This window comes from Haliotis rufescens, unplaced genomic scaffold, assembly GCF_023055435.1.
Source record: "Haliotis rufescens isolate VD_foot unplaced genomic scaffold, xgHalRufe1.0.p SCAF_5, whole genome shotgun sequence".
Classification (NCBI taxonomy): Eukaryota; Metazoa; Mollusca; class Gastropoda; order Lepetellida; family Haliotidae; genus Haliotis; species Haliotis rufescens.
Window position 1 is genome coordinate 46,351,501 of NW_025964223.1, and position 25,690 is coordinate 46,377,190.

At 40.8% G+C, this 25,690-nt stretch overlaps 2 protein-coding genes across 6 annotated transcripts; both read right to left on the minus strand.

The window, feature by feature from the left end:
- Positions 1 to 1,889: 1,889 nt before the first annotated feature.
- Positions 1,890 to 11,138, minus strand: LOC124137154. 5 transcript variants are annotated; one of them, XM_048384381.1, is made up of 7 exons: positions 9,529 to 11,138; positions 7,529 to 8,375; positions 6,854 to 6,898; positions 5,350 to 5,685; positions 4,382 to 4,432; positions 3,702 to 3,792; positions 1,890 to 2,545 (listed from the first exon to the last, which is right to left on the minus strand). In XM_048384381.1, exons 2-7 carry the CDS (start codon positions 7,668 to 7,670, stop codon positions 2,137 to 2,139), a joined length of 1,074 nt encoding a protein of 357 aa, XP_048240338.1. In that variant the 5' UTR covers positions 7,671 to 8,375; positions 9,529 to 11,138; the 3' UTR covers positions 1,890 to 2,136. The 5 variants fall into 5 exon arrangements, with proteins under 5 accessions (XP_048240338.1, XP_048240337.1, XP_046359305.2 ...); XM_048384380.1 differs by lacking the exons at positions 7,529 to 8,375; positions 9,529 to 11,138 and adding an exon at positions 9,048 to 9,132; XM_046503349.2 differs by lacking the exon at positions 9,529 to 11,138 and having other exon boundaries at positions 5,482 to 5,685; positions 7,529 to 8,665.
- A 6,884-nt stretch (positions 11,139 to 18,022) lies between these two features.
- Positions 18,023 to 24,924, minus strand: LOC124137153. Its single transcript, XM_046503345.2, has 6 exons — positions 24,792 to 24,924; positions 23,775 to 23,819; positions 22,644 to 22,997; positions 21,418 to 21,492; positions 20,713 to 20,794; positions 18,023 to 19,324 (listed from the first exon to the last, which is right to left on the minus strand). Exons 1-6 carry the CDS (start codon positions 24,826 to 24,828, stop codon positions 19,084 to 19,086), a joined length of 834 nt encoding a protein of 277 aa, XP_046359301.2. The 5' UTR covers positions 24,829 to 24,924; the 3' UTR covers positions 18,023 to 19,083.
- Positions 24,925 to 25,690: the final 766 nt, after the last annotated feature.

Below are 25,690 nucleotides of genomic sequence, written 5' to 3' on the forward strand. Positions count from 1 at the left end.
AGTGCTTTTAGTGATGCTGTTCTTGGAGAAAGTGGTCGACCTCTATCATTTCTCCCCTATGTAACAAAATGAGTAAAATATTGGGCTAAACTAGTCACTATGAATTATGGCCGACTACCCAAGCAAACGTATCTGATGCTGTATAGATTGGATTGCGTAAACAGAACTTCCTGGGCAACTAAAATAAAACATATCTTATTCCAGTTTGGCCTTGGCTGCGCCTGGATTATGCAATATGTTGGAAATGTTTATCTTTTTATGTCTCAGTTTAAGTAACGTGTATCCGATTACAACACCCAACGATGACATTCATCAATATCATCAAATCCAAAGCTAATGGTATATTCAACCTTCAAATCAGTTTTACAGACCGAAGTGTATCTTACACACGTCGAATCTACACTAGATACAAGCACTGTCAAGATGTAGATGTGGCTGTCATCAGTTGATGATCGAAATGGGCAGACGCAATGGCATCGATCCAGAATGACGCTTGTGTAGATATTGTCTTCGATTGAATATTAGTCTAGTGGGACATGAATATAATTTTGCACTTGTATGCCCTGTTTTTAATGATTTAAGATATCGATACATTGATCCTATATACTTTGTAAATCCGTAACTGGAATCCTTTGTTTGTCTGATGTCATTTAATCACAAACCTACTATTGTACAGCTATCAAAACTCATATTGATTGCAATACAAGTGTATAAGTCACTTTATCAGTAATTGTATTCCTGTTATGAAAACAGAGAGAAGGCTTCTGAGTCCCTTGAAGTCTTTATTCGTGGCAGAGTGAAATTTCATATAGAGAGATATTTAAACAATGTTACATTACAAGATACATGCAGCCTATGACTTATGACATTAAATGATCTAGAAATACGTTATCAACGATACGATGGTTGCCAACTTGTAACGTCGTTTGGTATGACGCGGCCCGAGATCAACGCCCAGCCTATCCCTCGAATCGGAGTGTCACATCATGCAGTGAAAAACGATTGTCAACCTAGAAATCAAAACTGACTCTGCAGTCCGTGGCTCGCGTATCCACCGTGGCGATCGGGTAGCCTACTGGTTAAAGCGTTCGCTCGTCACGCCGAAGATCCGGGTTCGATTCCCGACATGAGTACAATGTGTGAAGCCCATTTTCTGGTGTCCCCCGCCGTGAGTGAGTGAGTACGCCGCTTTAAGCAATATTCCAGCAATATCACGGCGGGGGACACCCCGCCGTGATATTGCTGGAATATTGCTAAAAGCGGCGTTCTAAAAAAACTCACTCACTCACTCACTCACTCACTCACTCACTCACTCACTCACTCACTCACTCACTCACTCACTCACTCACTCACTCACTCACTCACTCACTCACTCACTCACTCACTGCTGATCAGACGTCTGATGTTCAACATTAGGATGGTCTGCCATTCTTGGTGCAGTGCCTGGGTCAGTTCATGCAGGTTTAAAACTGGAGGGTCTCTTGCTCTCATTGGAACTCAAGGTAATGCCAAAGGTGTTTAGTTGGGTTCAGGTCAGGGATTGGTCTTATTTTTCGGCATTGGATTTTATGTCTGGTGGTGCTGAAATAATGTCCATGCGTATATTTCTGAAGCATTCTATGTTGGACTAACCTCCCACAGTTAACACTCGTCCCAATACTTGTCAAACACGCACTTACGAGACACACGAGTTTTGATTCTAATCGGGATCGATAAATCCACTCGATGAGAATATATTCAAAAAAAACAGCCGTGATATTGTTTGCGCATATATATATGCAATTTAAAAGAAGAAATGACAAACGTGTGTGTGTGCGATATCGATAGTGTGACCCCAAGCGCACATACAATATGCATCACTAATTGATTCCTGAACGACAGACAACTGCTTTCATTTAAGAAATAACAATTCTATTTTATTGAAAAATAAACAAATAATGTCCGTTCAAGTTACAAAACCACTTTTTATGCATGTAGGAAAACCACAACACATTTGAGAGCCACAAGGCAAGTTATATCTTCAGGCAATTATTGACATATTTGACATTTTTTTATAATTTGTACGTTTTACCCTGGACACTATTAAATCGGTATGGGTACTTCCCTCTGTGCATGTTCGTAGTGCTTAGCAAAATCCTATTTTCCACCAATACAGCTTGTTTCATAGAGAATATTATCGACCATTTCGATTTCATCTCTGTCGTCATCCGATTTTCCTACTCCATCACCTTCAGCAGATGGACCAGTCTGTGCATCACCATCAGGTCCCCCGGAATCCCCAAGGGTCCCCGGTTCACTTGTCGGCCCAGCGTAAGAATATCCACCATCTGAGCTCTTGTTGGCCGTCCCTCCGTCATGGATGACCTCACTCGCTCCTTGACCCGTGTGGTCTGGGAGTGCAGGGTCGCATCCACTGGACATCCTCTCCAGCCCCTCCTCCGCCGCTACAAGCCCCTTGTCCTCTCGCCAACTGGATGCCTTTTGTAGGGCTGTGAGAATCTCATCCTGGGTACGGGTGCTGAATCTGCCTCCACTTCTCATCCGCCTGTGAAGTTTATGTATATATCATGTAAAACTCTCCTAGTATATAAAAACATGTTGAAAGTATGAGTGAACTAATGAAAGTAGATTAAAGCTCTGTTCACCAGTAGCAATATCACAGTTTCAGGTTAACAGAGTATACGCAACCGTTACCAAGTTGAATGGGAGTCAGACACATCTATAGCTGGTATTGAGTTGTCCATATAAAGTGAGTGAGTGAGATTGGTATTGCGCGGCTTTTAGCAATATTCAAGCAATATCACGGCGGGGGACACCAGAAATTGGCTTCGCACATTTTACCCATGTCGGGAATCGAACCCGGGCCTTCGGCGTGACGAGCAAACGCTTTAACCACTAGGCTACCCGACCGCCCCTGTCCAAATAAAGACTCGTGTCAGATCGAAAAACCAGTTGGGAGTCAATGATGAAGCTACATAACGACTGGAGGTTAGACAAGCCATTAGTCAGCAACGACATAGCTTTAAAATGAGTGAGTGAGTGAGTATGGCTTATCGCCGCTTTTAGCAATATTCCAGCAATATCACGGCGGGGGACACCAGAAATGGGCTTCACACATTGTACTCATGTCGGGAATCGAACCCGGATCTTCGGTGTGACGAGCGAACGCTTTAACCACTAGGCTACCCGGCCGCCCCGCTTTAAAATGACCCGAGTTAGGCAAACAAGTAGTTGACAATAGTGACGCTTTATAAGGCATAAACCAGTGGTCAAGAATGATAAAGATTAAGTGTCACACCAGTTAGCTTTGTCTTCAAGTGAGGGTGGCTGTCACCATCGTATACCGTTAACAGTATAAAATGTCAATAGAGACAGCATTGATATGTTAATTTTAGAGACTGGGGACTTAATTATGAGCGAAATATTACAGAGACAAATGTGCGTTTTGAGGAAATATAAAGCTTGTTCCAACAATTTCAAAATTGTAAATATTGAACGATTGCAACACAACTGCAGCAATGGCCTTATGAAAATCAGATTTGAACATCTTGACCGAATTGGGATGTCTTCAGTGATGGTAACAAATATATAAGGTTTCGGCGTTATTGGTCCTTTGACTTATGAGAAGGTGCTTAACGACGGACAAAATTGTCACGACATCAGCCAATTTGACATTCAGGTGAGCTACCAGGTTTGTTTACCTCTGTCGTCTGTTAAAGAACACCACAGTGACTATCGTGACAGCGAGGGCACCAGTCAGAACACACAGGAAAACAATGATCAGTGTTGTGCCTGGAAACAACGTCAATACCCGTGTAAGTCATCGAAGCGAATGACACAATGTGACGAACATGGTACTTAATGTGCGGATGACATTTAGAATGAACACATGAAATTCACTTATTAATAATTGACTTGAAGATGTGTTACTTCAAATACTGAACTGTATGCTTAAACTGTTAAGACCTCAACCATTAGGTTAAACGCCGCCTTAAATAGTATTGCAGTTATATTGTGACGTGCATGCGCGCGCGTGTGTGTGTTTGGTGTGGCTGCTTTTGAGAGTCCGGACTAATTCGATTTTATAGTGAGATATATACCATGCCGCAGTTTACCATTGATTCTCCACTCTCACACAGTACACAGACTCCGAGCCAACCCGTCCTTCTTTTAGCCCCTTTAATAATGCCGAGCGCCAGGCAGGGCAGCAACAAGTACCATATTTTAATGCATTTGGTTTGACGCGGCCGGGGATAGAACCACCGACTTTCCACTCTCCGGGCAGACGATCCATCCACGAGACCACGGAGGCGTTCAAACTATTACGATTTAGAGATGCGATTTATGTTGGGCATAGCCAAAACGATTGTGTTTTACATACTCGTGTCAAGTTCCATGTTAGAGGTCTGGCATATAATGGAGATCGTTGTACCTGGTGGTAATATAAAACGAGAAAACTGAAAACGACACAGATTATTGTAACATAAAGCAAAAAATATTGCGAATCTGAGATTGTTTTCTGGCAGGCACAAATTACGATACATGTAATCGAGTCAGGGAGTCATAGCGACTTACTTAGCAATATTGTAGCTTGGAATAGAAGAATGGCAACATAGTAGCTGGGAATATCATCATTACAACTTAGGAGCTAGGAATAAGGGCATTGCAACATAGTAGGGAATAGGTGAATTGAAACATATATAGTAGCTAGGAATAGGGGCATTGCAACATAGTAGGGAATAGGTGAATTGAAACATAAATAGTCGCTAGGAATAGGGGCATTGCAACATAGTAGGGAATAGGTGAATTGAAACATATATAGTAGCTAGGAATAGGGGCATTGCAACATAGTAAGGAATAGGTGAATTTCCAACATATAAAGTAGCTAGGAATAGGGGCATTGCAACATAGTAGGGAATAGAGGAATTGAAACATATATAGTAGATAGGAATAGGGGCATTACAACATTCTAGCTAAGAATACGAGCATTACAAGAAAACTTGGAACAGGGGCATTCTGACATACTCACCTAGGAATAAAAGCAAAATAGCCAGGAATAAGGCCATTACAATATAGTAGCTAGGAAAAGGTCAATTGCAACATTGTTGCTTGGAGCAGAGCCATTGAAATATACTTGTTTTACAATGAGTAACTCAACATTTGTATGGAATGTAACTGGCCCGCTACATATTAGATTCGCCATTTCGACATGTGTAACATAACGTAAATGCACGAGAATAACCAGTCTTGATTATCCGCCGAAACACATTAGACAGTGTTTAACAAAATACAGGCCAGCGTCAATGTATGCATGGATTCTCATATACCTCTATATATTTATATACCTACTTCCATTGCGAACTTCATAGGAAAAACATAATCCTTGAATTGTAGGGAGTTCTACTTTCAGATTTGCCTTCGACAGGTACAAGGTCCAGGGTATCCGTTTAGATATTCTATCCTCCCAGTGCCCCTCCTTGCCTCTTATACTGCCACCGTCACCCCTTGCCAAGTCGAAGACGAAGTCATATGTTGCGTTGTGTACCGTCTCTGCATACTGCACATTCAGCGTAACCTCTTGGCCTGTTGCTAGGCTACAGTTGCACAGCACAGGGGAGGCGGACATGTTGTATGTGAGATAACCGGAGTCCCGATTATCAGAGCTGCTTTCGCACAGTGATATTGCTGTAAACAAAAACACCATACCCTGTGACTACATGAACATGCATACTACTCAAAAGAAGTTAAAGATCACAAGATTTCTTTATCATATCCCCAAGGTTAATCTGCCTTGTCATTGAGTAGAACATGTATATTACGAATCTGAGAAATTCAATCCACTGCCTCCCGTTAATCCCGACTGTGTGACCATTTTCATGTCTAGAATAGTAAGATAGTTAAAATTTATCGTTCATTGAGAAAAACCTCATTGTTACACAATTGAAAAGGGGACGTCATCAATCTTTGATCTGAGTTTAGATTAAAGCCATTTTATCAGTATTCCAGTTATATCGCGGTGTGTCAGCTTAATGTGGGAGGGAAGCCCGAAGTGATTCACGACTCAGAAACCAACGAGCACGGGTATGGTGCTGACACATGTAGAAATATGATCATAAAGGCGAATGTTTGATCTGAACATATTGTTTTCCAGTACGCATAAGGTAGGCAACTCTCCATAGCTACGCGCTTGATAATAAATAACAAAGCACACTGTCATAAAACAGCTAAGTTAAGTTAAAGTTAAAGGAACTTAATATAACAGATAATGTACAACAAACTAAAGAAGCTCATGAATATTTCCAAGAACAACGGAAATATTAATAAGCTTTCATGTCATACTTGTTGCAATAAACTCATTGTCTTTAAAACTTCATGGAAAGGATTAAGTACAAAACTAAGGTCAGAGGGGATAACATTGTCATATATATCATATATATTATTAATAATTACATGACGGCATTCATCTTTAGTAAAAATAATATTATCAACCGTTTTCATAAGACAGTTACAGCCAATAGAACCGATGAAGATCAGGGTAGAGAATGGGTCTTCAGCAACCGATGATTGCCGTAAGAGGCGACTAACTGGATCGGGTGGTCAGGCTCGCTGACTTTGTTGATTGATGATGCATGTCATCGTATACCAATTGGGTGAATCGATGCTCATGGTGTCAATCTCCGGATCGCCTGGTCCAGACTCGATTATTTACAGACCGCCGTCGTATAGCTGGAGTACTGCTGAGTGTGGTGTTAAACAACAAATAAACAAACAAATACAGCAAATTAGAAGCTTCATTCACTCGCTAAATATGCACGTTTTGACAGATATGTGTGACGCAGTACTAAACACGTACCTCTTTTGTTTCTCTCACACGGCTGGGTGACGCTTTGTGTTGAGTCTGGAAGGAAACTTAACGTGGATTCGCATATCTTACGATGTCCTCTTATAACTTTCACAAATAAATTTTAATTGAATATTAAAATAATATGACCCTAACCATGCACCGGTCCAATATAAAGAAAATAGGTTTACATATCACATTTACAAGTCAATCCCACACTTCCACTCTGGAATTTTCGAAAACAATATCCCATTTAAACAAACCATATACTCGAAGAAGGGAGGCCAGTTCATAAAAGATTGCCCCTTATTCCGAATTTAATCTGCAAACACCGAGACTTACCAACAGCACTGCAGATATAGCACAGTGTTTTATGATTGAGTGAGTGAGTATGGTTTGAAGCAATATTCCAATATTCCAGCAACAGCACGGCAGAGGATACCAGAAATGGGCATCACATTAATTTTTTACTCATGTGTGGAATCGAACCCGGGCCTTCAGCGTGACGAGCGAACGTTTTAACCACTAGGCTAACCACCGCCCCCACAATATATAATGACGCCGTTTGTGAGCACCTGCGAATTTGGAAAAAAACCTCCACATTTCTAACACCTTTTTAATCAAGAGTTAAAACGTCATATTGTGAACCACATCTTATATAGAGTTCAGTTGTAGGAAGTATGTTACCTTTGATTTCACTGAATATGATGCTTGTCAACAACACGAAAACAACAGGATGTGACGTGCTCCGTTCCATTTGTGCCAGCAAGATATCTGAGGAAGAGTTGCTTCTTAAGTGAGAAACGTCATATTTTTTCAGGACAAACATTGATTTACAAATATATGACAGAAGTCAAGAGTTAAACAGTAAAATTCGGTTATAACGAACCCCAAGGGACCACTAATTTTAATTCGTTATATACGCTGTTCGTTATAAGCATACAAACAGCATATATACAGCAAATGGGCTGGACCAAGAAATAGTTCGTTATATCCGTCAGTTCGTTATAAGCGTATTCGTTATAAGCGTAGTTTACTGTAAGTTAAATATACGACGTGAATGATAATCCACATAAACCTATTCTTGTCTTTCGATGCGACTGAATGTAGGAGATGGTCAGGTTGGATGATTACAATGTCTGTCCTGTCCGTTACTGTGTCCTCGTACCCTGATGGCGATGGTCATACCCTGACGGCGATGGTCATACCCTGACGGGGATGGTCATACCCTGATGGCGATGGTCATACCATGATGGCGATGGCGATGGTCATACCCTGATGGCGATGGTCATACCCTGATGGCGATGGTCATACCCTGACGGCGATGGTCATACCCTGACGGCGATGGTCATACCCTGATGACGATGGTCATACCCTGACGGCGATGGTCATACCATGATGGCGATGGTCATACCCTGACGGCGATGGTCATACCCCGACGGCGATGGCCATACCCTGATGGCGATGGTCATACCCTGATGGCGATGGTCATACCCTGACGGCGATGGTCATACCCTGACGGCGATGGTCATACCTGATGGCAAGGGTCACTGCTCAGCTTTAGTTTGCTGGTCCTGATTCGATTAGACTGTCGTGATGCATATTGCATGTTTGCGGCGGTTGGCAACATGCCTATCATTTAAGCGTGTCACTGGAATTTCTGTTCCATCCCTTGGTTGTCTGGTTTGTGTACAGGCGGTCGCCGTATGAAAGGGGTATTAATTTGTTGCAATATATAAGCAATATTTTTTAATGAAAATTGTGTGAGCGGCGAAGCTACCGGTAGGGCAGGACATGCTGACCCCTTTCCCATATTTGCAGTGATCCATTCTTATAAGTCTCTGCAAACACCGAGACTTACCAACAGCACTGCAGATATAGCACAGTGTTTTATGATTGAGTGAGTGAGTATGGTTTGAAGCAATATTCCAATATTCCAGCAACAGCACGGCAGAGGATACCAGAAATGGGCATCACATTAATTTTTTACTCATGTGTGGAATCGAACCCGGGCCTTCAGCGTGACGAGCGAACGTTTTAACCACTAGGCTAACCACCGCCCCCACAATATATAATGACGCCGTTTGTGAGCACCTGCGAATTTGGAAAAAAACCTCCACATTTCTAACACCTTTTTAATCAAGAGTTAAAACGTCATATTGTGAACCACATCTTATATAGAGTTCAGTTGTAGGAAGTATGTTACCTTTGATTTCACTGAATATGATGCTTGTCAACAACACGAAAACAACAGGATGTGACGTGCTCCGTTCCATTTGTGCCAGCAAGATATCTGAGGAAGAGTTGCTTCTTAAGTGAGAAACGTCATATTTTTTCAGGACAAACATTGATTTACAAATATATGACAGAAGTCAAGAGTTAAACAGTAAAATTCGGTTATAACGAACCCCAAGGGACCACTAATTTTAATTCGTTATATACGCTGTTCGTTATAAGCATACAAACAGCATATATACAGCAAATGGGCTGGACCAAGAAATAGTTCGTTATATCCGTCAGTTCGTTATAAGCGTATTCGTTATAAGCGTAGTTTACTGTAAGTTAAATATACGACGTGAATGATAATCCACATAAACCTATTCTTGTCTTTCGATGCGACTGAATGTAGGAGATGGTCAGGTTGGATGATTACAATGTCTGTCCTGTCCGTTACTGTGTCCTCGTACCCTGATGGCGATGGTCATACCCTGACGGCGATGGTCATACCCTGACGGGGATGGTCATACCCTGATGGCGATGGTCATACCATGATGGCGATGGCGATGGTCATACCCTGATGGCGATGGTCATACCCTGATGGCGATGGTCATACCCTGACGGCGATGGTCATACCCTGACGGCGATGGTCATACCCTGATGACGATGGTCATACCCTGACGGCGATGGTCATACCATGATGGCGATGGTCATACCCTGACGGCGATGGTCATACCCCGACGGCGATGGCCATACCCTGATGGCGATGGTCATACCCTGATGGCGATGGTCATACCCTGACGGCGATGGTCATACCCTGACGGCGATGGTCATACCTGATGGCAAGGGTCACTGCTCAGCTTTAGTTTGCTGGTCCTGATTCGATTAGACTGTCGTGATGCATATTGCATGTTTGCGGCGGTTGGCAACATGCCTATCATTTAAGCGTGTCACTGGAATTTCTGTTCCATCCCTTGGTTGTCTGGTTTGTGTACAGGCGGTCGCCGTATGAAAGGGGTATTAATTTGTTGCAATATATAAGCAATATTTTTTAATGAAAATTGTGTGAGCGGCGAAGCTACCGGTAGGGCAGGACATGCTGACCCCTTTCCCATATTTGCAGTGATCCATTCTTATAATTGTCACCGATATTTTGCATTTTACGTCCAATGGAATCTGTTTCGGCGGATAATCGAGACTGGTTGCTCTATGGCTTTGAATATCGAGCCAGGTTGTTGCATCCAAATGTGTCAAATTAGTTGTGAGATTGAGCCTTGGTGTCAATTCCACGTGTAAGCACAATAGTTGACAATTGATTTATTTTTGTCACCACTGCCAACAAACTGCTCATTTTGAACTGTTAACTCTTAATGTAATATTGTTTTTACATTGACAGCAACAACCCGTAGCCCTTAATGTAAATCTTATTTTGTTTTTACATTAAGTGTTCATATCGTACATATTTATTGGAAATATAGGGTACCTTTTTGCTATTTTAACATTTTTCATTGCTTTGTCTAGGTGTTTCATAGTAATTCGTAATATTTTCTTCCTTCAACTTTGCGTGTTTTCTCTGAAACTACATATAGTAGAGCCAGGGAACTTATGTTTGTGCACTGCACCTTCGTATTCCAACAACCTCTCAACGACAACAGCCTGATCGTTAATTACAGGTTTTCTTTAAGTGGTCATTACTAACATGTCATTCAGCTGATTTTGTTCAATTGTGTTGCAAAGGTGTATCTAGGGACACTCTACAATATTTACGTTACTACCTTGCTTCCACGGCAACGGAAAACGGCATCTGCAGAGCTCATTGGTCGATATTTAGAGATTCCGTTCAAAATTGGTATTTAGCCACAATGTATTTCAAGACTCAAACGAATAGATGTTATTACCATGGCAATGTTACCGAGGCATCTGACTGGTCGATATGTATATGTTCGATTTCGTTCAAAGATATTTAGATATATTTTTTGCGCAAAAAGGACAATTTATTACAATAGAAACGGAACTAAGTCCTCTGATTGGCCGATATTTAGATAATTAAAGGGGCACTGATCTAAAGCAATTCCCCGGGACTGGTGGTTGCCTTTGTTATTGTTTTTTCCCTGTGAGTACCCGGATGATACGCAACTGAGCGTGACAAGAGACTGGGCTACCGTCTGCAAGGATAGCTAAATCAACTTGGAGGCAATAATTGTTTTACTCATTTTTGAACACGGGTTAACCGTGATCTATAAAGATTTCGACAAAGGGCGCATGTTAATTAATATTTCTTCAGCCTAAACAAACAGACAAAAAGAAGCTCATCGGATGTCGTCATTTGGAAATAGTTATATGATTGTTATAGTTTAATAATAAAAGAGTATCCATGCAGTGAAAGCATTTTCGGATTTCGGATTGCGTCGATAATACGATTAATACTCCCTTGTTTTCATTCACTTTTTCTGTTATAACCCTACACTTGTGTGTATTTGTCGTCATTCAATTGATGCTCAGTTAATGAATTTATTACAGGTATAATTAGTGGTAGCACCGCTCAGAATACCTGACAAAGGTTCCCATTTGGCATTTATTGAGTCTGGGGTAATTATTCAATCTAAATCCAGGTTTCAAGTGAGGTGAAATGTGTGTTATGTAATATGCACGTGGCAGCCCAGCAAGAGATAAATGATCAGTTGATTTACTTTTTTGCAAATCAAATCAAATTCTTGTATTCATTATACAAAATAACATATAGCTGCAATTTTTTTTACATACATCCCTATACTTTTTAAATGGTGAATCTGCGAAGCAAATACGATTTGATTTTATTCGGACTGACGAGGTATTCAAAACGTAGGCTTTGAAGGATACAATGTAAATTTGCTTATGGAACAAAAATAATGTTCTTTTATAGTGTCATATTCTGTATACTATTCCATAACTAATACTGAAACACAGAGGTTTTCAAAAGTTCATGCGTGGCCCCAGAATGGTTCACTGAGTGTAAAACTTCCGAGCAACGTCGGGGAGCATCTGGTGGGAGCGTCCGGGAGGTTTCATCAGCCGTCCGGGAGATTAAAAATAAAGTGCAGTCAATAAAACATGTCTTTCTCAGTTTGGTAAGATCGTGAGAATATCAACTGGCGTACGTGTTTGCCACATGCAGCTGCCAGACAATGGAAGTACCAGTACCCGGAAGTGTCTGGCAGCTGCACGTGGCAAACACGTACGCCAGTTGATATTCTCACGATCCTACCAAACTGAGAAAGACATGTTTTATTGACTGCACTGTATTTTCAAACTACTGCACGTCTGATGAAACCTCCCGGACGTTTCCGGACGTCTGATGAAACCTCCCGGACGCTCCCGGACGTTCCCAGACGTTCCCGGGCGCCTTTGGGCGTTAAATAGTAGGACCCACGCCAGTTGATATTCTCACGATCTTACCAAACTGAGAAAGACATGTTCTATTGACTGCACTGTATTTTTAAACTCCCGGACGTCTGATGAATCCTCCCGGACGTTTCCGGACGCCCCCGGACGTTACCGGGCGTCTTTGGATGTTAAATAGTAGGACCCACGAACACGGGTTATAATATCCCGAAACGATATATATTTGTTTAAATATTTGATTGTTACAGAGACACGTGACATCGAATAAGTTTCTTTGTACAGCTGCAGACGTGGGATATTGTTCCTTTGTGTGGATATTCAAAGGGTACAAGGAAGCTGCCTAAAATTATACACATAATTTTGATAGGTTGTAATTATGATATTTGCATTTTGTTTTCCTTCATTTGCTGTAGCATTGGACAGATTCATTCCTGTTCCTCTACGTCTTGGTTGGGAAATTCTTCGATGTGCTATAGACGTTGTTTTTACAAGTCTTTTCCTTTGTAAGCGTGTATAAATTACACTCAGTCAGTCAATTTGTAAAATGTGATTCTCTCAGGCAATTTATAAAATGTGTAAATATTTCAGTCATTTTGACTGAAAAATCTGTCCATTTCTTTAACAGATTGAGTAAAAACTGATTAAGACGTTCAAAAGGGCCTATAAACATCACAATAGATTATTATGTAGGATTAGAAGCCAAACAATATAGAAAAATGTACTTTTCATCGTAACATTTTCAGTCTCTTGGTGATGATATTAAACATTAAAATGTTTGGAATGCGTTATCATAATAATACAGATGGACATATTTTTCAGTCAAAATAACTCAGTCTGAATATTCAAGCTTTTAATAAATTCCCTAAGTGAAAATGTTGCACATTTTGACTTAAAAAAATATAAACACGATAAAATAAGCAATGCTCAGGAGAAATATTTACTTTGTGTTGCAAGTCAAAATAGTGTAAACGAAAATCGCACAATTACCAAGCAAGTGACTTATCAAAAGTTCGTCACCATTACCGATGCTACCCACAAAGATACCTACATTTCCTTATTATTTTCCAAAACTGTATTAAATTTTCATTTTGTTGATAGATGTGACCATACGCCCTTATACTATCAATAAAAGTGACAAATGCGCTTACGAATTGCGCAGCACAGGTCGCGAACTAGTCTAGGTTTCTGCTATATCATCCGGGTACTCACGGGAAAAAACAATAACAAAGGCAACAACCAGTCCCGGGGAATTGCTTTAGATCAGTTCCCCTTTAAAACTATTTTCTAATTCTTATAAGTGCTCTTTATGAAACTAGGTGTGAATGATCAGCACAAGGTCCAATAAAATAACCTCATTCAGAAATTCAAGATGGTCTCACAGTCGCCATTTTAAAGTTACATGTGTCAATGTAATATAGGCCTCTGATTGCTCCTTTAAATATAATGTTCAGATGAATAACAGAGGTTGCGATCATATCTTAAATGCGATTGCAGAGGTACGTTTGTATACCCATGTGAACATTATCATACGTCTGCGGGAGGGATTTAATTCCCCATAGGACAGTTCTAGTTAGCTCCATTTTTTTCCATACGTGCAAGATGTCCGAAAGGTTTATGTGACGTATTGCCAATCTTCCACAAGGAGTGAGAAATAAAAAAGCTGCAAATGAGGTGTCTGGGTGGGCCTAATAGCGTCCGATGACCACATTATATATTACAAAAAACATTTCCTCTGATATATGCTTTCTATTGTAATAAATAATACTCTTCATGGCCAATTTCGACTCGACACGGTAATTGTGAAACCGACGGAGTGTATTTTCTAACAAAATCATAATTGTATTCGATTCCTTGTCGTTTGTAATATCATATGGATCTGGTGTATGCTTAACTGTTACATGTATATGCCCAATACTGCTTCAAAATGCCCATTCTTCTTAGCCTAAAACTCTGTTAATGGACTGTTCTAACAACCCCCCACCATCAACGACTTGGTCTGGTCTGGTCCAAAATGACTCCGCCGAAGCAGTTATAGGTTCACAGGTGAGCATGGAGGAAGGGTTTCCATAGCAGATATACACATTGAACGAAGACGGACAATAACAGCTTACTACATTTTAATCAACCTCCTCAGTCCTCCTTTCCGTCGCTATGGTATTGGGATAGTAACGGAAATGAGGATGAATTGTAGAGTATCTTAAGATAACCTTTATACTACAGTAACTTTGATAGCAATAGGTTAAAAGGGTCAGGGGTCATATTCCCTTTTATAAAACCTGCATATAGCAACCAGGTGGTCGTTGTAGAGAGGGAATCTAACTGATTATAAATTAGTCATTTGCACATTAGGCAAAGTGACGAGTATTATTTCACAATGATAACCATAAATATTTAAAAAAAATATTATCTGTCACTTTAACCCTTAATGTAAAATCTTTTACATTAAGAGTAATGTTTACAGTAAGGGTTGTAAGAAGGGTTAACCCGCAACCTTTAATGTATTTTCTTTTACATTAAGCGTAGTGTTTACATTAAGGGTTGTCACAGCGCTTCCTGTGGATGATGATTGCGCACTCTTGGACAATCTACACTCCAGCCTTAAACAAACGGCTGTGAGTCAATGTGCGATGCGTGAGGCAGCTGACATCGGTGACACACATGGGACATTAATGGTGGTGTTAACTTTATTTCACTATTACACTTTTATGTACGAGTTCCCACAGAGTCATATACATGTACATATTAGTCATACAAATAGTGATCTTGCGGTTTTAGTGGCATTGCAATTGGTTTCTGGTTAAAGATATCACTTCATACATTCATAGGTTGACGTGCATGTAAACGGTACATTGATTTATATAAATAACAAAATTAACCTTTACCTTAACCTTAACCTATTACCATCGTTCGTGATTGTTTTCGAAATTCATTTATCATGCATACGCTTACAGTGAGTGAGTATGGTTTTACGCCGATTTTAGCAATATTCCAGCAATATCACGGCGGGGGAACCAGAAATGGGATTCACACATTGTACTCATGTCGGGGAATCGAACCCGGGTCTTCGGCGTGACGAGCGAACGCTTTAACCACAAGGCTACCCGACCGCCCAATACGCTTATAGAAATTCTAATATACTATAATGTCTACACAAAATACATACTGTCGCTTGTTTATCCTTTAAATGCACTAATTAATAAAATATAACATTTGGACACCAGCAATTCCTGTTGACAGTTTACTGCAACACCCCCTTGACCCTATAATGTCCTACAACCAGTCACCACAATTTACATTACGCCTAGTCAAACCCAGTTTCACATAAAGTAATTCACCGCTTCGGTATAATCCTCCATAATAAGTGAAATTCATGCACTCACAGTACACGTGCGGCTATTAATATTAAAAAGAATCATGCATCACCATCACGAGTTGATGTGAAAGTGAGTGACCAAATGGCTTTACGCCCTCGTCATTAACCACAAGGCTAGGGGGGTCTCATTATGTAAAGGCTGTGGTACCGCGGACCCTTTAAGAGATTCGTATTGGAAAACATGCATTAAAGCAAAGGAGATTCTCGGGAGTAAAATGTAGATGGTAATTTTCCGGTGTTGAACAAGTTTAACAAAGAAGATGGAACTTATATTAAGAATATTTCTATTTGTCATATTGGTAACACTTAAGGTCTACTTACAATGACAGCTCGGCAGTCCAGCCTGTCAGTTACTGGCTGGAGACAAGGAAGTTTAGCGTTTCACGTTCAGTGTTATGTCCTGGTTGAGTTTATATATAAACTGGGCTTAGTTGAAACAATGCAGTCCATATGTCAAACGTTCACTCATCAAAAAGTATTACTAACTAATTATTTGACCTGTTGAATGCAGACGTTCTTAGTTGACTTTTATGCGATGATCCAAATGTTATAATTATTCCGATCTTTATTGTTGGAAAATAGAGATGAATGGGACACATGAAGAGACGGGTTAGAATTGATTCTGCAACCCCTGGTTGTCGTAAAAGGCGGCTAACGGGATCAGGTGGTCAGACTCGCTGACTTGGTTGATGCATGTCATCTTATATCAGTTGTGTGCATCGATGTTCGTGCTATCAAACACCTGTCCATCCCGCATTCCTGAATGCTAAACAACATACAAACAAACTTAAATGAATGGTCATTCCAAACTTACCTACTACTACTGAAGAGGCCCGATCAAATTATTAGTTACATCATAGGATGTCCAAAAACATAGTTTAAGATATTTCAACTGTATACATCACTAACCCACGCTATAAACTGAAGGAAACTTCGAATTCACTCCTTGATCCATGAGGTATTGGTCACAAAACGTGGTGACAATAGATATAGTTACATCACTATCTTCAAAGGTTCAAGGCAATTTGTTAATGAAAGCAAATGTCCTCTGCAGTGTACTGGGAAACAATATGTGACCTTCTGGACTTCCCTACAGATATATGTTTTTGTGAATTTTGTAACATGCAATGTAAGCAAGAAGCATGCATCCTTATGGCCATGGCACCACTTGTGCCCCCCTTGCTGATATGTTTCGTTATGCTTATGGATTGAATTGGCAAAATAACAACAAGGGGACGTCGCCTAAAGGTGGATCTTCAGCTTCAAGTTTATCGATCATCTAATGTCGTTCAGTAAAGGTCAAATAGCCAATTCCCTTCCACTGATTTACCCACATGAGCTAGAAATAAAAGACACCAGAGCTAAAAATAAAAGACACCAGGGAACCGCCTCATGTCCTTCATATCAAGGTCAATGTGCAGGGTTGGCAAACCGATAGTCACAAAACTGTATGGAAAGGGATAACTGGGGCAGAATACACTTACTTTTTAGCGAAAACCTGGTATGATCACTAACTGATGGTGATTCATAAACCGATCATTTTGTTATTGTCAGATTTTGTTTGAAATGCGGTTGAATTGAGTCAGACTGTATACGATTGATTGGTTTGTTTTGGACTGCTTTTTGTGCATTAGTAAAATATGGGATAATAGATTGTTTATGTTCCCCTGTCAATAAAGGATGGCCGGGCTCTAGCATTCGCAGTCCCAGCAAATTTGACGTTCAAGCACCGCTTTTGTGCAATGTTTATTTCGTAAGAATGTAGGCCATGGGCCCAAATACACATATGATTGGGCAACCAGTGAACAACAACAACGTTCACTACAGAAAAAAAATAAGAAATACTGTCCAAAGAAAATAGTTTTGTTATAGTTTGTATTTTGTTTATTAATGACATGAGGGGGCACGGGTGGCCCAGTCGTCTAAGGCGCCGCGATTCGCTGTGCAGAGTTGCGTCCCTTGGGCACGCCAGAAACCTATGATTGTGGGTTCGAATCCCGGTTCGCCCCGATTATGTTTCTAGGTTTGTCGGCACCATACCCGTTCTCGTGGGTTTCACCGAAGTGGTAAACGTCTGAGACCTGCATCACTTCGGGCTTTCCTCCCACATTAAGCTGTCACGCCGCGATATAACTGGAATACTGTTAAAAGCGGCGTCAAACCCAACTCACTCACTCACTCACTATTAATGACATGACAAATGTATTTGGCAAACATTTGTATTACTTTTTCATGATGAAGACGTTAATGAATTAAAATAAAACAGTGTTGGATGAATAACACTTTCCTTTGTTAACGTAACAAATCGATACATAATGACTCCTCATCATACCAATGAGGAACTGGCAAATCATTTCATGTCTTGGAATATTATAGTACCACCTCGTTCCTATGAGGAGATTCAAGGGAAATGCAACGCTACTTTGACAATGATATTCTAAATTTTGTAATGGTAATTTCTTCCAGATATAATTCAACATTGAGAAATGGCTAAAAGGAAGAAAACATTTGACAATGAGGAATGCCAGTCCTGTATAAAAACACAATTAAGTCTTTCAGTGACCACTTCTTTGTCTGTTACACTTCCTATAAAATACCCGCCGTGATATTGCTGAAATATTGCTAAAAGCGCCGTAAAACCATGCTCACTCACTCACATATAAAATACCAATGCTGCTGGGAAAAAAACCCTAATCCTTTAATATAGACCAATGTTTGGAAAGAATGCATTTTTGCTGAGGTTTTTGGACGGTCTTAAAAAGGAAAGTTCAATGTCCAGTGTGAATTCTATTAATTCCAGCCACGTGATCACGCAAGGTGTTAACTGCGTGTTCAGTTACCATGCTTACCATATTTCAAGAATGTCGTTCATTTACCATAGCAGTGAATTTACTTTGGATTCCTAATTGTATTTCAAGAAGCAAGAATCACATTTTAATAGAGACAAAGGCCATTTGCTATTCATATTTTCTTTTCTCATTTCACATCGCAGAGTCAGAGTTAAATAAAAAAACTGTTGAATAAATGATAATGTTTTGGAAACTTACGAGTAAATCTGTTTCAAATCAAAGTTCAGTATCCACTTATCACTGTCTATACCAAATTGTACAGTCGGGAATGTGGGAATTTTCAGACTGTCAAGATACTTTCTTTTCAAATGACAAGTAACGATCGGCGTGCACAAGTTATACACTGAAGTTAACGACTTAATGTAATATATACACGTCACCACATCACTGATTATAATATGTCCTTCGTCTCTGACAGATGGTTATGTTGGTACATTTCTGTCGTTCTCTGGTGACCATTGTTCCGCTTCTGTGTACGCCTCTGGTGGGGGCATGGGGAACTCCCATTCCCCGTCCCTCGAGTCAGAGTCTGTCACGTGACCCGCACACACATCCGGGTTAGTTTTGAAGGTTCTTGTCAAAGATGGAGTATTTTTTGATGATGTTGTTTGTGTTTCGAAGGGAATGCTCTTGAGTTCATATTCCGCTCGGGATTTGCTTCTACTGTGAGAGAGATAATGTATACATAATAAATGTTTATCTATATTCCTGACATTCACTCCTGCAACTCGGGCACAATCAGTCCACGTGCGATTTGCGTGCAAAATGATATGCTGCGTTATCACGTTGCAAATCGTTCATGTAATACGATACGTTGTTAGCCAAATATACACGCATCCATGGAATAGGATATGTTTTCTGATCTAGATACGTGCATACAGATGACAAGATTTGGTAAGACTGTACACGTGAATCCACACAATGGGACATGATATCTTAACATTGTGCACATTAACCCACGCAATGAAATAATATATAATTATGTTAACAATGTACATGTGATTTCACTCAATGGGATATGATATGTTAACAATGTGCACGTTCATCCACTCAATGCTATATGTGTTAGCAGTGTACACGTGTATAGCAAGTCAGTTGGATAGGATATCTCAACAAGGTACACGTGCTTCCACTCAATGGGTGTGTTTACAATGTACACGTGCATTTGCGCAATGGTAAATAATGTGTTAACAATATCCACCTGAGTCCACTCAATGGGATAAGGTGTGTTAACAATGTACACGTGCATTCACGCAATGGTAAAAAATGTGTTAACAATATCCAAGTGAATACACTCAATGGGATATGGTGTGTTAACAATGTACACGTGCATTCACGCAATGGTATATAATGTGTTAACTATATTCACGTGAATCCACTTAATGGGATATGATGTGTTATAAATGCACACCGGCATGCATGCAATGGTAAGTAATGTGTTAACAATATCCACGTGAATCAACTCAATGGGATATGATATGTTAACATATGCACGTTCATCTACGTAATTCTATATGTGTTAACAGTGTACACGTGCATAGCAAGTCTGTAGGAAATGATATCTTAACAATATCCACGTGAATCCACTCAATGGGATATGATGTGTTAACAATGTACACGCGCATGCACGCAATGGTAAATAATGTGTTAACAATATCCACGTGAATCCACTCATTGGGATATGCTATGTTAACAATGTACACGTGCATTCACGCAATGGTATATGATGTATTAACAATGTTCACGTGCATTCGCGTTATGGCATATGATGCGTTATCAACGTACACGTGCATCCACACAATGAAATATGATATGTTAACAATGTGCACGTTCACTTATGTAAAAAGATAGGATGTGTTAACAATATGTGTAGGGACATCACGTTATGGTATAATATGTGCCATTAATGTACATGTGCATCCACGGATGGGTTATGATGTGTGCCACGCAGAGATATATGTGTTATGCACACGCGTTCGATGATGAATATGATAGATAGGTGCGGGGCATATACGTATAATCGTCATGTAACAGAAGTATGAGACACTAACCTGTAGACTCCGTAAGCGATTATGATGACAGTAAGCAGGAGAACCAGGAGAACAGGCACCAAGATGGCCAACCCCAGCGTCACTGACAACAGACAACGCATAGACTGCCATGCCTTACCGGCAGTAGAAACACATACACGGGCAACAAAACACACTAGACTAAAGGTTTCCATATTTGAAACACGAATTTCATTTATTTAGGACCGTCACGGGTGTCAATATCGTCTAAGACGAGTTCCGTCCTTGAGACGTGCAAAAACCCTATAATCGGTATTCATATCCCATATTTTCACTGATTATGAGTCATCAGCAAAATACCTACATCGCCAAAGTGGTAAATATAACAGACCTGCATATCATCAACATCAACATCATTTAAAGATCAACTGAACTACTGTTCAAAGCGTCATTAAACCCAACTTACTCGCCCCCTTACTTTCACAGTATTATCATAACGCTTGTGTAAAGGTAAAAAGCTCCTCAAAAGCATTATCGATGTGTGGAGAGAAACATTTTGAATCCAAATTTACGAAGGTCATATACGCTGACATGCTGACATACATGTATATGACGCTGACGGACCAAGGATCATAATCGGAGCGAATCTGAAATTCGGACCCCAAATCAGCAGATCCTGGCGATTAAAGGACAAAACTTTGAATATCAAAATACGGCGTCAACCGTATTAAAGCCCTGATAATATACCTTTCTTCAAGAAAGGCGAAGCAGTTCTTCCATGTTTGTAAAATGAAGCGTTGCACTTGACTGATACGTCCACGCCTGGAAATTAAAGTGTTCCATGATCAGTAACTGAAAAGAGTTATGGAATGAATGCTCACAGTAAACGGGTGAATCCTTTCTTAATCATGCACTCTCTCCATCTATATCTCATTATGAATGTTGCGTCTTTATCTTAATATTTCCACATTTAACCCTGACTGACTGTCCTCTGTAGCGTCGTTGTCAGACATTACGATGACCCCGACGCAAGTTAGCAGTGCATAAAGTAAAAAACCCTTCAATTTGTAAATTATAATCCATCTAGTGTGTATACAGATCTTCGTCCATATCTTCAATTAACAGCGTTCGTGATTCTACTGATCATGGCGTTAGTTTGAGGGTGTATCTACAGAGAACCACATTCGTTTTAAACGTTTGTCTTCTGAGTGTGACTCTCGTTTTAAACGGCGGGACAGGTTCATTCTAACGGTTTCGGAACACCTCGTATCATCAACATGTGATAGAGATTCAGAAACACATACTTATGACATTATTATAATCATACAAACAAATAGCGCTTATGATTATGGAAATGTATTTTTTCGGTACTACATATGCTCACCGACAAAAGAAACGCGAACCATAGAAACATATACAGAAGTATGTATGTGAAGAAGAGATGTTTCCAATGTGTACGACTTAACGACACAAGACAAATAGTGCATCTCGAGTCATGGATCTATGACGTCATATGTGATGCGTTCATGAGCGTCGGCTCACACAATATAACAGTATCTATTGAAGATTGGTAGTTCTTCGTTAATTAACATACATTACAATTTCGCGTTTCTTTTGTTGGTAAGTATATCCACAGCAACGTTCATTTAAAACGGGGGGCACGGGTGGCCAAGTCGTCTAAAACGCCGCGATTCGCTGTGCAGAGTTGCGTCCCTTGGACACGCCAGAAACCTATGATTGTGGGTTCGAATCCCGGTTCGCCCCGATTATGTTTCTAGGTTTGTCAGCACTATACCCGTGCTCGTGGGTTTCACCGAAGTGGGAAAGGCCTGAGGCCTGCATCACTTCGGGCTTTCCTCCCACATTAAGCTGACACGCCGTGATATAACTGGAATATTGTTCAAAGCGGCGTTAAACCCAACTCACTTACTCACTCACTCATTTTAAACGTGTATCTACAGAGATATACTTACCACTGACGCTATATCCCAGACAAAGACTCTCATTCTGGCTGGTCTGACTGCCCTGCTTGATATGCCAGTTCCTGCTGAGGTTCAGTTGCCAGGGCTGGGTGCTGCTGACCGCCCCACTCCCCACCCCCTTCCCCACTATACCCGCGTTGACGGCTATCTTGTTGACCGGCCCCGCGAACAGGTTGAAGCTGTGGGGGAAGTAGCCATTTGTGTATAGTCCCACGTGGAGGTGGTCAGGGCGTGGCGTGGACAGTGTACAGTTGCAGTCCAGCAGTGATGACCCGACACGAAGACGGAGGTACCCGGATGTTGAAACATTCGCTACCTCTGTGTGAGTTTGGCAGATGTCAAAAACTGCAACAAAAGATCAAACAGTGAACCACGTTAATCAAGACTGCATCGCTACCAATGCGAAATCGATTAGATCAACGCTAACATGCATTAATGTCTGTTTGACGTCTAGGTTCCTAACTAACGGTATGACTGTTTAAACTGGTACTTAAAGCATTATTATTAAACACAAATCAATTATTGATTAAGTAAATAATCTTCTGGTAGCTTTAGCCAGCATCAATGAGCGAGTGCCAAAAATAGAGAAATGGTTTTTTTTGTTTTTTTTTAAACGTTAGGTACCACTGGCAGGAGTGTCGACAAGTGTGTGGGGGGCTATCAAGGAGCAGGTACGGTGTATATGCAGGTGGGTGGATGTCATTCAACAGTTTGTTTCAAAATTACAGAGACACGTTATCAAGTGATAACGTTTGGAAGTGATTAATGCATGCAGCATATCGTAGGTATTTTCAACAGATGTTGTCATGTGGACAAACGCATTGCTACAAGACTTCTAGGTTTCTTGACGTGGAAAGAAGGGGAACAATAATACAGCATGCGTTAAGAGCAACAACACTTGCGTAATGAATCTCAGGACAGCACTACGTTAATATGCACATATTAACATAACATCGCTCATTAGGAACTATTATATCTTTCTGTCGTCGCGGTTGCCATTAACATGTTTAGCATTCTGAGACTGACAAATTAATTATTTCATCATTTGACAGACACCGCATGTTCGCTCATCTTTATATGAGTTGACCAGATATACAAAATACAAAAGTCGTTTATAATTACTTAAGTTATCTTCGTGTTCTTGTGGACAGGTATGCGAGATTGCCACTGAAATACAAATATTGAAACATTGTAGAATACTTTATACAACTGGCGATTAAGTGAGTTGAATTTAGCAGTTTTTAATACTCGTTCCGTTATATCACGTCGTGCCAGCCTAATATGGGAGAAAAGCCCGAAGTAATGCAACTCTCAAACGTTTATCACTTTGGCGAAACCCATGAGCACGTTTGGAGCTGACAAGCCGTAAGACATTATGAGGACGAGGCACTTGATTCAAACCCATAACGCAACTTGAAATAATGTCTATTGAACAATACTACTGGTATAGTTGGTTGGTTTATTGTTTAACGCCGCACTCGGCAATATTCCAGCTATATGACGGCGGTCTGTAAATAATCGAGTCTGGACCAGACAATCCAGTGATAAATATCATGAGCATCGATCCACGCATTGGGATCGATGACATGCATCAACCAATTCCGCGAGCCTGACCACCCGATCCCGTTAGTCGCCTTTTACGACAAGCATAGTCGCCTTTTACGGCAAGCATGGGTTGCTGAAGACCTATTCTACCCCGGAATCTTCACGGGTCTCTACTACTACTGGTATAGGGTTAGGATTCGAACACTATATCAGTGGATCATGTACACGTCGATTATGGAGCCTACGAGCACAGGGCCATACGTGGCTCAAGAAATCGAACAAGATTTCTGAATATTGGCCACAATCCAATTGTGAATTCTCGAAAATAGCATCCTTTGGAATGTACGGACGTCAGGCATATAGAGATGGTATCCCGTGTAGAGTACACTCTTGAAGGCAGCATGCCCGAGTGATTTGTCAACCGGATGAGCGCAATTCCACATTTGACTCAGATAAGATCCCGAACCCGCACCTAGCGCGGGCCACATCCCTATAGAAGCACAGTCATATATGTTCATATATTGCTATATACCATGAAACTGGTTCCCAGTTACCTGTAACATGCATTTTGAAATGAACAAAGGCAATACTTACAATGCATGACAGATATATAGAGAATAGCTATGTCCATTTCGCTATGTGTTACATTCTGAAACTGCCCGTGCTCTATACATCAAGTGCGTTATGAGCAATTGACGGTGATTAGTATCACTGACAATCATCTGGCTGTCTCCACGGGTTATTATGAGAAGATGACAGTGGAACGAGCCTTAATCAGGGACCAGTCAGTGCTGGATCAGCTCTTACTGTCAACATGACTTTTTGTTATGACGCCACATAAAAAACAGTGTTGGTCTCTTTAATATCACATCCCGGTGTTAGTGAACAGATGAACGGAACATACTTGTAGCTATAGGACATTTGGAAAGGAATTATATTAGTGATTGTATCACATCAAAAACAGCAATGCAATTTGCTGGTATTTGTTTGTAATGTGTCAGTGTTTGTTGTTACGTGTGATGGTATGGACGTGACATGTGCTGTGTTGGTATGGACGTGACATGTGCTGGTGTTGGTATGGACGTGACATGTGCTGGTGTTGGTGTGGACGTCACATGCGCTGGTGTTGGTATGGACGTGACATGTGCTGGTGTTGGTATGGACGTGACATGCGCTGGTGTTAGTAAGGACGTGACATGTGCTGGTGTTGGTATGGACGTGACATGCGCTGGTGTTGGTATGGACGTGACATGTGCTGGTGTTGGTCTGGACGTGACATGCGCTGGTGTTGGTATGGAGGTGCGGGTGCTGGTGTTGGTCTGGACGTGACATGTGCTGGTGTTGGTATGGACGTGACATGTGCTGGGATTGGTATGGACGTGACATGTGCTGGTGTTGGTATGGAGGTGCGGGTGCTGTGTTGGTGTGGACGTGACATGTGCTGTGTTGGTCTGGACGTGACATGTGCTGGTGTTGGTATGGAGGTGCGGGTG